This window comes from Hemicordylus capensis, chromosome 2, assembly GCF_027244095.1.
Source record: "Hemicordylus capensis ecotype Gifberg chromosome 2, rHemCap1.1.pri, whole genome shotgun sequence".
NCBI classification, from domain to species: domain Eukaryota; kingdom Metazoa; phylum Chordata; class Lepidosauria; order Squamata; family Cordylidae; genus Hemicordylus; species Hemicordylus capensis.
The window spans coordinates 68,719,058-68,731,641 of NC_069658.1; the positions used below are offsets into that span (position 1 = coordinate 68,719,058).

At 43.9% G+C, this 12,584-nt stretch overlaps 1 protein-coding gene across 6 annotated transcripts in view; it reads right to left on the reverse strand.

The window, feature by feature from the left end:
• LOC128347416 (uncharacterized) overlaps positions 1-12,584 on the reverse strand; it is a 69,549-nt gene that overhangs the window by 34,575 nt on the left and 22,390 nt on the right. For all 6 annotated transcript variants that reach the window (XM_053302000.1, XM_053301997.1, XM_053301998.1 and 3 more), the window contains 3 exons: positions 12,185-12,373; positions 3,628-3,795; positions 2,381-2,482 (listed from right to left, as the gene is read on the reverse strand). In XM_053302000.1, the coding sequence (XP_053157975.1) occupies positions 2,381-2,482; positions 3,628-3,795; positions 12,185-12,373 (459 nt within the window). The remainder of the gene's footprint in view (positions 1-2,380; positions 2,483-3,627; positions 3,796-12,184; positions 12,374-12,584) is intronic.

The following is a 12,584-nucleotide window of genomic DNA, read 5'->3' on the forward strand; positions in this document are numbered from 1 at the left end:
TTTGGAGACAGAATGGAGAAATGGCAGTCCTCTATGGGCGGGGCTCCTTATGACTCATTGAGGGCTTTGCGTGTCCGAACTGGGCCAGCTAGGATTAAAAATCACACTCTTGGGGGGCTAAGAACAGTAATCATAGAACCATACCATCCTCTGCCTGTTGTCATTTTTTAATGACTTTTTAAATGCAACAAATGGAATGGGCACCACTATGATGCTTATGCCCCAGCCCACCACCAACCACCAAGGTATGCTGGTAGTTGGATGAGCTTAATAAAATTGCCTTCTGTTTTTACTCCAGAACTAAGACTTCCTTCCAGCACACCCCAGACAAGTGTTCTTCACTGTAAGGCCTAGTCACTGGCAAAATGGCAACCCCTGCCAAGCTCCCAGATTAATGGTTTATTGAGCTAAAGCTGGATATTCCGCACAGAGCCCTGGCATCATGCATAGCTGACATTTTTCACAGTGCCGTGCTGCATGGGGAGGGCTCCTTTAAGGGAAACAGAGCCCTCTTGAGCCCCTGCACTATCTTTGCAATGTGCATCTTAGAGTGTGTGCTAAGAAGTGTAGCTGTTCCCAGTGCTTTCCTCCTAGAGCTCTTCTTAAGAGAGGACTCCATCTCTCTTAAATGGCCTCCTAGCACTGAGAAAAGCACAATACTGTGTGGAGCTCAGCACAGTGGGAAATAGCTCTCACGCTGAGGCTGTGTGTGTGTGTTTGGCCAAAGTGGCCTCCATTTGAAAAATAGTGAAGATCACTGTCCCAGAGTCCATGCCCTCACTCATATGTAATAACTGCATAGGTGTTTCCTAATATGGACAGCTGCACTGATATTTTTATACACACCTTGTACAGTTAACAGCATACTAACATGTGTTGTATTGGTTTCTTTCAGCAAGATATATCCCCAGTACTTTATACCAGGTGTTTCCTCGAAAATAAGGAACAGATAAATGTTGGTATTTAATCTGCCTCCATTACCCTTTATAGATGAGACGACAGCTAAAGTTCACCATTTCTCAATAAAGAAATCCCTGCAAACTGACAGTTACATCAGTTTACTTGCTGTTACAACAGTAAAGCTTATCCTTATAGTAATCTGGATAAAACAATGATCAATTCTGTGATCATGTCTTCTGTTAATATGGAATATATCATACTACATGTCAAAGCTTTATTGTTAACTTTTTATTATTATTAGGGAAGTAGCTATGGATTGAACTTTACCAACAGGCATTCTGTGGCATGATATCATAGAAAAATATTTTTTTTTCATATAGCAGTGACTATATTATCACCAGGAAAGGACAGCAGCTATAATACCTGCATCCCTTTTCAAAACACTGCACTTTAGTACATTATCCCATGATATATGGCTTGTGAGTTAGTCTAAAAGTAAAATGATTTGCCTTACATCACTGTCAGATGTGTACAATGATGATTATACTTCACATAGAGCTGGTCTTTGTTGTTTTGCAGGCATCATGGGAGGCGAAAGCATGATGGGAAACATTGTGCTCTTTCATATTTACCCCAGGACAAATTGGGAACAAAGTGACTACTGTTTCCATAGAGGCATAGATAAATGGTTGTTGGATTCTCACAATTCGGCATCTCTGCTTAGTGTGTATTCACAAACTCAAAAAGGAAGGGGACCTAGCCTGAATACATTTAGGATATTGGGCCCTGAAGATCCTGCGAAAAGCCTGGTTTAGACTGGTATTGGGGCTGCACCGGTGTTTGGGCTGTACAGGGTATGCATGCCATTACAGCTTCTTTAGAATAACACTTCCTGTAGAGAGAAACTGATCTTATTCAAAAGACAGAGTGGGGGAAAACATTTAATTTTTCTGCCAAAGAGTTTCTTGTTTTATATGGATCATTGACCATTTTTGGCATTCTCATCACTTCTCTTCAGCTTAGTGTGAAGGTATATACCAGGAAGAATTGCTTAGGGCAATGTATGACCCTTTTAGTTTGCTTAAATCAAACTCACTCAAGGAAGATCATTTATAAGTAAGTAAATGGAGTGTGTGTGTGTTTTGTGTGTATGTGTGTGTGTGTGTGTGTGTGTGGCATCAGTTTCATGTTCTAAGCTTTTTATAGACAACAACGGTCTAAGACATCATAATCATATTAAGTATGTTTATAATATGCAAAGTTGCTTTTTGTGGCCAGTTATACTAAACTCCTGTCACTCCACAACCTTCACTAATAAGAGTAATAAGCAGGAACCTTGTTGAGCTTATAGCCACTTATTGCCCCAAGGCACTTTGTCATCATTAATTCAGTGATGCTGTTGACTTCTTTTAAACACATTGCCATGCAAGCCACTTTGGATTTTCCCTTAAGGAAAACAATTTTGGGGAGTATCACTTACTGGTATCCACTTCAGTCACCAGGATGGGCTTTGAGAACTGGATGCGGAATCCCCAAGGGTAATCACCAGTTCCTTTAGCGATCCTCACGGTTCGTTCGCGAACTAAAAGAAAAAAGAAAAACAAAGTAAAATGCCTTATATAAAAATGTCTCATATAGCTGAAGGGATTCAGCCAAACAGATGTTTTCAGACACTAGGATTTTTTACTAACCTGGAGTAATTTTGAATTTGAGTAAAGATAAATTTATTAGCCACAGATGGGACTTTAAATTTCAACTGAAAAAAATTAAAAAGTAAATAAAGTGTACACTTTTAGATTTGAGGAAGGAAAATATACTAATATAGCCTCAATTGTACTTACAACAAAATCCATGAACAGGATGACTTATGAATAATCATTTAATTAATTCATTTAAAATACTAGAAACCCATTCTTTAGGATGGGACCTCTGAGGGTGGCTAACAAAGTGAATAAAACAATAATACAAAAATCTGTTGACTTCCTAGTTCTTATGAGTGCATGCATTGTAGGACGTAGCTTTTTTTTTTCCTTAACTGCTTGAAAAAGGGATTCCTGAGGGTGAAATAACCATGCCATTTGGCCACTGTGAAATTTTCCAATCTGGTCTCCCCAAGTAGGGATGTTTTGCTTTAAGTGATAGGGAAGGCACTGCCTGTCAGCCTCCACCCCACTGCTTTCCCTCCACTGGGCGTGCTGGGCTGCAGAGTTCCTGCTTCCAGCCCCAGCAGTGTCACCACGGTCATGGACTGTGTACGTGTGGGCCGCCAATGAGTGTGGAGACCCTGCTAGGGCTGTAAGCAGGAATGCTGCAATCCAGCGTGCTTGCTTTTCTGGAGAGCGCCAGTAGGGGAAAAGCGGCACGGCAGGGGTTGACAAGTAGGCAGTGCCTTCCCTGTCATTTAAACAACTTCCCCACCCTCCAAACCGGTTCCAACGCCAGTGGATGGAACTGGTTCGGCACTCCAGGAAGGGAGTGTCAAATGGTTCCATGCACATCCCTGTCCCCAAGCCATCCTTCAGGTCTGTTGGAACAATTAACATTGTTCATGTTGCTTAAAAGGAACAGAAAGCAGATTATGTGATGTCATCTGGAAATTTTGTTTCTGAAGTTGGTGCATCTCACAATATTCCTAAATGATCATTCTAGCTCAAGTTAATAGCTTTTATACACAGCTGCTACCTCTACTACTCCTTATTTAATAGCTTTAAAAGTATAAATACTTGCCTGCTACTGGCCTGGGCCTTTTGCTAAGACATCTGGGGCTGTTATCTGGGCTGGCATCATCTCCTCTGAACACCCAAGAAGTTGAGTGGAAGATCTCAGTGTAGAAACCTCTCTCTTCACTGTCACCATGCACACTTAGATCGAATGAACGACCATCTTCGGAGTTTACTGGAAAGAAGCAAGATAAAAAATGATTTATTTGTATCCCAGATAAAGACAATGAAAAATGTATGGCACTGAAGAAGGAAAGGAAGAACTGGCATAAATGAGGGTGGAAATGAAAGAGAAATTTAAAAATAAAAATAAAACTGAGATGATAGTTATCTTTTTGAAAGTATTAATGGAATTGGAATGATTTGAAGCTTTGGGTGCTTATAAGAGGTGGAGAGGGAAAAGTAGGGACCAGATAATTCATTTTCATTGGAGATAATGGGAGATATGTGTATGTAGGTAGCTATGCCATACACTCTAGCCACAAGTATGGGAGACATTTCCTTGCCTACAAGGGTTTCTCTATTCATTTTGGTGATGGGACACATATGGCTTTTTCTTGCAGTTGTAGATATGCAACATCCACTAAAATGAGTGAGGCAGCCAATATGAAGAATGGCTCCATTTACACATCAGAGTGCAGGTGAGGCTCCATATCAGTAAAATCTCAAGGCGAGGTGCCAGAATCAAGGGACAACCTATTTTCTGCTTGTGCTGAGAACTTCTGCTATTAGTCCCACTCTCATGTCCATTAACTTCCACCTCTGAGCTCCAGGTACCATGAGATGTCATCCTTTGCCTCCACCGGGTCCACTCCTGTACCTCCAGGCTCCAGCCTGGTGCCTGATCTGACCTAGTTCCAGATCTGCCCAACACACCACCCATTTCTTCAAGGCTCCTCCCCCTGAGGCTCTGGAGGTTGAGGATCTGAGGCTCCAGAGACCCGGCAACTCTACCCTTAAGACATACTTTCAACTTTGTTCAGTTCCTGTGCAGCTCCACTGGTTTTGTAAGACATTTTTCTGCTTAGTTTTTGACCTTCTTAAACAAAGCCTTTGGTGCATTCTTATTGCTTAGGAAAGCAGATGAGGTTTCTGGAGATTTAGTATGATGAGCCTGTATCCGAGATGCTTGTTAATGTCAGGAATAGAAACTGGCAAGCAGCGGGTGTGTGTGGGAAGGAAAAAGTGAATCTAAAATAAGTAATATCACTCAAGCAATGCCTGAGAGGTTTGAGCACTCATATTAATCTTGACTCTTCAGTGCAGACAAAAATCAATGTATCAAAACCTCCAAACTTTTATATTAATATTCCTTCCACATTTACCAAGTTAACATTTTAACCTGCTACATTCAGAACCAGAAGCACCTTTTGTTGGTATGGCAGCATCTAAAAATATATTTTTAACTTCTAATCCTGAGCATAGGACTACCGTCATCATTAACCAATACATTTCTACAACACCTGCTGACCAATCCCTAATTTAGGACAATATTATATATACAGAGTTACAGAAGTCTAAGATTTCTCTGTGGCTCACTTTTTCAATGCCAGATTTTTGTCTCCTTAACTCCCTCTTTACAGGTAACTTAACTTATTTGGATCATGGAAAATAAAATGATAAATACAATCTCACACAAACACCTGCACCAACTTACCTTTGTGTTCCCCTTTTGACCACTGATGGTCCATGTGTAATAAATCTATTGTCTTTGTCAAAATCCACAGCCTTTAAAGCATAGTGATTATTGTTTATGGTTCCACTGTGCAAAGACGGAGAGGGAGTTTCCCAGGAGCAGATTTGATCATATGGATGAGTGATTCACAGTTAATTCAGTCACTCAGACAGTGCTCATCAGCATATTGTTACATAAGGCACAACAACATTTGTGATATAGCACTTCCAAGTAGGAAGACATCAAGCATGTCACAGCTCTGTGTACAGGACAGGACTGAGTTTAAGTAGTGAAAAACTTGATCTGAATGAAATACTAGTCTGGACTAAATGATCTGTGAAATCCTAGTCTATGTCAAGAATAGTAGCTGACACCCAGAACAACAAACTAAGAATGCAAAAAGAGGCTGAGTCCTCACACCCAGAGGCTTCCCAAGCAGCAGCGTGCATGGGCACAGAGAGGAGGAGGAGATCAATTTTAGTTGATCTCCCCTGCCTCCAGAAGTGCTCTGTGCTTTCCAAAAACAGCCCTGAGGCTCATATTTCTGGAAGGCACTGAGCAGCTGGGGAGATCAGCAAAATTTTCTTCCCCCTTCTTGTGTGCATGCATGCGCCATTGTTTGGCAAGTCTCTGCCTGCATTAAGGGCAGTGTCCATTTGTGAGAATGCAGCTCCTGCTCCATCCTCAGTACATAGCTCTTGATGTCAGCCAGTGTTGTCCCTTGTCCCCCCCCACCCTTTAGATCTGTTCCTTGTCACTCAGCAACCTGCTTACCATTGTTCCTGATTAGTGCTCCATTTCCAAGATTTCTTATGGAAAATCTTGTATTTCATTTTGTAACAAAATGCAGGAAAAGTGTACTGTTTTGGGCACAGCATCAGAGTTGGAAGGACCTAAAAGGCCATGTAATTAAGCCCATCAGGCACCCTCTCTCCAACTAACCTTTGTCATTCATTCTTTGCTGTGATCAAAGCAGAGAACAGGTGCACTTAAGAAGTCTACAGATAGCTCTGGACAGCTTGAGTCAATGAACTGTGCCAAATAGGCAAACTAAAAAGGAGGTCAACCTGTGGCATGTATGCCGTAAGTAGCACCAACAGCAGGAATGGGATGACTCTGGGTAGGAGCAGGTTTGTTTATATCACCAGTCCAATATGAACTGTCAGCTGAGTTAATAAATCAGCCTGTCCCACAGAGCTATTTGGAATGCTTTGCTGCTATATTTGGATTTATTTGGAATTTATTTGGAGTGCTTTGCTGCTATAAAGTGGATGCTCTGAACTAGGGTTTGGAGGCTGTTCTGGACTGGAAGGGGGCACACAAGCTGGAACTTAATCCAGATAAGATTGATGTGCTCTGGGTTGGTAAAACTGATCATATGAGTAGTGAGGTTTTGGATGGAGTCACGCTCCCTTTGAAAGACAAAGTTCACACCTTGGGGGTGTTTCTGGACCTGACGCTGTCTTTGGAGGCACAGGTGGCAGCAGTGTGCAGAAGTGCTTTTTACCAGCTATGGCTGGTACGCCAGCTGCAACCCTACTTGGAGAAGTCGGGCCTGACCTCAGTCACTCATGCCTTGGTAGCATCCAGATTGGACTACTGCAATTAGGAAACTAATCCTAAATAGCAGATAACATATGAATTTACAGTGGTGGGTTACAGCACCACCTGCTGGCTAGAAGAGCTGTTCATGTTTCAGACTCCTAAATATTGGTTTAATTCAATTTCACATGCCATAGTTTTTCCAGCATGCACTCCTGATTGCAGACTAGAAGCAGTAGACTAGAAATAGTGTTACACAAGCTATGGATGGCTGCATATAGTGTGCTTTGCAGTGGCTCAGTCTCATGGTTTGTCCTTGATGTGGCAAACTTGTAAAAGAGGTTGACCTCCACTGCTACGGGGAAATACAACCACCATGCTCTTGTGCAGCTCCCATTCATCTCAGTGATACTTTCTGAGGAGAACTTCCCCGTGGATTGTGCTCATGATGTGGACAGCAGATCCAGAGAGTCCTGGAGGCACAACAGGGTGGATCACCTGTTTTCCCCATCATTGCTCCCATATGGTGGGTAAAACACTGCTGCCAAAATCCCTGAGAGTTTGTTGTGGCATGGCATGAGCGGAGGGCTCAGGAGGAAGGTTAGAAACTAGGGATGTGCCCAGAACTGTTCTGGAGGCGGTGGGGGTGTTCCCTTAAGGGTGGGGGAGGGTGCACTTACCCCTCCCACCGCATTTTCCCTGCCTGCGCACTGTTGTAGCAAAGCCCCTTGGGGCAGCAGCGTATCTCCCTGCCGCCACATTGCCCTCATCTGTGGCCGGAAGTACAGGGCACCTGTGTGCCCGTCACGTGCGTGCATGCCCATCTGCCGAGCACATGACGGGTGCATGCGCGCCCAGTACTTCTGGCCACTTTCAGCCAATGAGGGCAATGGGGCAGCAGGGAGGTATGCTGCCGCCCCAAAGGGTTTTGCTACAACGGAGCGCTGGTGGGGGAAATGCAGCGGCGGGGTGGTGGTGGTGGTAAGTGCATCCTCCCCCACCCTTAGAGGAACACCTCCGCTGCCTCCAGAACGCCGAAACGGCCCGGTAGCCGAAACATTTCGGAGGCCTCTATAATGGTCTCCAAAATGTTTCAGGCTCAAGCCTATTAGAAACATGGGAAGCTGCCTCATACCATCAGATTATTAGTCCATCTAGCTCAGTACTGCACTGACATGCAGTGGCACTCCAAGGTCTCAGGCAGGAGTTTTTCCTGGCCCTACCTGGAGATGACAGGGATTGAACCTGGGACCTTCAGCATGCAAAGTGGATGCTCTACCCCTGAGCTACGGCCCCATCCACAATGGTGTGATTCACTTGGATCACATTATTTGACAAAGCCTTGTGCTTCTTTCTTAATACTATCCTCCACACAACCTCGTTTATGTGGCCACTGGATGCAGAGAAAATCCAGCCTATTCTTTAATGGAGCAGTGTCCAAAGGAGTGGACAAGGAAAGTGCACATGGGCAAACAAATACTAAACCAGACTGAGATGATGTAATACACCTCTTTACACCTCTTGGATCTTTCCCTTGCAGCAGGAGAAGAGGGCTGCAGCTCAGTGGCAAAGCACATCCTTGCCCGTAGAAGGTCCGATGTTCAGCCCCTCCCGTCTCTAGGTTTGGCTGGGAAAGACCCCTGCCTGAAACGCTGGACAGCTGTTGCCACTCAGTATAGATAATACTAAGCTAGATGGACCAACAGCCTGATTCAGGATAAGGAAGCTTTGTAAATGAAGCATTTCCCCCACTGTTTCCTGGTTGCCAGCAAATTATTTTCTTTACTTGAGATGTATTTGCTAAGGAAATCTGCCACAATAGCATATACATTTGGACCAAATTGTTTTTTCATCTGTAATGTCAATGTTGGGTTGCACTCAACCCTTGTGCGGATCAGGAGTGGCTCATCCTAGCGAGTTGGGGGAGTGCACCAAAGAAGACACGGCGGACTCTCTTTTTCGGAGCTCCGTTTGCTCCTCCCTCCCCCTTCCCATTCCGCCCCAGTGTTAATGAGAGCTGCAATGCCTACAGGCTGACCATTCAGCCGGTAGAGCTATGTGAGATGGTTAATCATTGACCAGCCCACACAGCTCTACCTGATGAATGGCCAGTCTGCAGGCAGATCAGCTCTCATTAATGCTGGGATGGGAGAGAGAGGAGCAAATGGAGCTCTGAAATTGAGAGTCAGCTGTGCCTCCTTTGGCGCCCTCCCCAACTCGTTAGGACAAGCTGCTCCTGGTGTAGATGATGATATGGGAATTATGGATTTTCTTTTTCTGAAAATAAATAAGTATCATCAAATTATTACTTTGGGGAGATTGTTTATGTTTAAAATGTATCTGTAAATCTTGCATTTTTGGTGAAAAGCTTAAAAATAAAAAACTTTTATGCAACTGGTGAACATACCAGCAATAAGAATAAGAATAATAAGAATAGCAACAACAATAATAATTAGGTATAATAAAACATACAATTAATTTTACTATAATTTAGCTACACTGACAAATCAGGAGACAAACATACCAGCTTGCTGGAAGCGAAGCATATGCTGTGACCTAGATGTTAAAATTCCCACTTGGGGAACCTATCAGCAGCATGCACTGTAAATTCATTAGGCATCTTAAGTTGAAAGCTATCCCCTGAGACTTCAGACGAGCATTTCTAGAATATTTTAAAACAAGTGAAAGGAAAGCAAAAATAATAATGAGGTCTAACTTTTAGACAAGGGACGAGGAAGGTTAATCCAATCAGCAGGAGTCATGGGGGAAAGCATTAGATAATTTTGTATGTATATGTAGGGAGACAGACATAGAGGAATGAGCCTGTTTTGACATCTATGACATGATTCTGAAATGCGTAACCCCTGCACTGAACAGCATCTTACTCTCTGGAAGCTCTAGTTCAAAGCTTCTGATGTTGCTTTCTCATGCTAATGCCCTCATTACATATCTGGTGACACAATGCTGAAGACAGATGAAGTATGACGGCTGGGATTTCCGAAATCTCTAAAACGTGAGCAACCCTACTCACCCGCCCCACACACACACTTTACAGACAGGAAGTTTTGTATGGTAAATATTCTATTTGACACTGAACTTCCCCAAGTATAGTAGTTTCAGAGTAGTAGTAAATTTATTACGGTCCTTAGACCAGCTATAGTTTCAGATGTAACTTTATAGTGTTGGTGAACAGAAAGGCCGTTCACACAACCTGTAAGGGGAGGGCTGGTGGGCAAGCAGGCAGGCTCCTACCAGCCTCCCTTCATATGCTCAGATGAAATTGTAAGGCTCTGCCGCTCATGAGGCACGTGAGGCTCACCGTGCCAAGCAGCAGAGCAGGGAACCAGAGGAGGAAGTTCTCCAGCATCCTCCAGTGTACTGTGCCAGGAGCATGGTGCATCAAGCGACTTCTCCAGAGCTGGATGCTTTTGCCGCCTGGCTCTCTGTGTGCTTGGGCTGCCTGCAGCCCAGCCACACTCATGGCCGAGGTCCGTGGTGGATTAATGGACAAGCAGAGTAGGCATTTGCCTACAGCAGCAAAATTTGAGGAGCAGTAAATTTTGCCCCTCCTCAAATGCTGCCGCCCCTCTCTGTGGGCAGAGGCTGCTCCAGCAAGGGTGGAGTCGGCGAGGAAAGTCCCCCCCCTTTACCTTATATTTAAAAGGCAAACATGTTTTGTTCAAGGTAAAAGGGTGGCAAAAGCCTTTTTGCCTATGGGCAGCAAAAAACCTAATCTGCCCCTGGCTAGGGTGGAAGGGTGCTCACGCTCTTCTACCCCTGGTAACAGAGTGGGGGAAATTCCTGAGCCCGGTCTCAATCCTGGCACTTCACACATGTGGCCTTGCCCCACTAGGGTTGCACAAGCCTGGGTAGGTTTGCTCATGCGAATAGCTTCAGAGACTACTGGAGATTAATGGTGTTCCTGTAATAGTGTCCTGGTAGAATTATACAGGATGAGCAGATGGGAAACATGCTTGTTGAGCAGAGCTGCCTGCCCAACTTGTGACCCAACCTGTTGAATGCAGCCCACTATATCTATCTATCTATCTATCTATCTATCTATCTATCTATCTATCTATCTGTAGTGTATGTGTGTGTATGTATGTACACACACACACACAGACACACAGACACACACACACACACACACACACACACACACACACACACACCCATATAGACTATGAAAACAAGAGGGGATGACAAGCACCTTGCTATGCACATGCAGTGATCCCAATTGGCTCAGGTCCTAATGTACCCACAGTTAAGCACAAGGATCATTGGATTGGGGCTCATATCCATATAGCAATTTAGGGTAAATTATTCCCATTGTATAGGTGGTTAATGCAGGGAAAAATCCAGTACTCTGAAATCATCCCAGCATGCTCTTCTTAGGTCTTAGTTCACATCTACTTGTTTCTCCACCGCAGCATACAGGCTCTTTTCCTGTAGTAGCAGTTTTCTTAACAGGAAATGGATCAAGCAGCATCCAGACCTTCAGTAGAACGGGGGTCCATCATCGGAACCCCCTTTCATGAATGGAAGAAGAGTAGCACACACTCAGGGAGTCCATGATGTGTGAGATGAAGGGGTTCTTGAGTGCTTGCAACTCTCCTTCTGTTCACAGAAAGAGCTTCTGGCAAATGAGCACCACTCAGCAGATGGTATGGGTGCTGCCTGACCCATTTCCCATTGAGAAAACTCTGCTTCCTAATTAGAAGAATAAATGGAAGGAAACACAGAATCTTCTAGGGAAAGAGCTTGTATGTTCTAGAGAAGCGACAAGGAGCCCTTGGCTTGGGAAATTCTTAGGGTGGACTAATAACTATGAATGAAGCTTTCATGCAGGCTTTTCTGAGGGATGGAAAGAACTCTTCAGACACATTTAAGCCCTACAAAACCATACATGCTCACAGAGCCAGCATGGTATAGTAGTTAGATTAGAGTGTTGGATCTGGACAGGGTAGACCCAAGTTCAAATGTCTATTCAAACATGAAACACACTGCGTGACTCTGGGTCAATCACTTATTTCTCAGCCTAACCTACTTCACAAGGTTGTTGTGAGAATCAGCATAATCATGTAAACCGTGCTGGGCTCCTTGGAGGAAGAGCGAGCTAAATCTGCAAGTAAGTAAGCAAAGGTTTGTGCTGGTTCCCTGCAGGTATGGTATGTATAGCAGAGGCATAGGCTGAAAAGTCCACATGATGCAAGGTTATTCTGAGTGGTACAGCAAAATAATTAGAACACAAATACAAGGACATCTCCCCAACTGCAAGAACTTATTCATAATTATCTAGCTTAATGCCTTTTCCTCTAATCATTGCAACTGAATGTGGAGTGCTTACGTGATCCTTCAGTGATAGTACTGTTGATGGAACTTCCTCCAATTGAACTGCATCTCTTGCTGTCTTTGAACTGCTTCCTTCGTCTGGCCCAACGGTCGGTTGCTTCTTCCTGGGAGCCACTATTACCTTTTGTATCTTCTGCTACATGCTCATTGGAGAGTATTACACTCTTGTCTTCTGCTGCTGTTCCTAAATAGCGACCGTATTTTGTAGGAGAGAAAAAAAGCAGTGTAGATCTTTAAAAACATATTACAAGCTGGATGGTTATTATTTATTTATTTGGATAGCACCATCTATGCACATGGTGCTTTACAGAGAATGAGAGGACAGGTCCTTGCCCCAAGGATAGACAACAGAGGGAGCAGAGAGAAAAGGAAGCAGAGTATGTTGGGGGGTAATT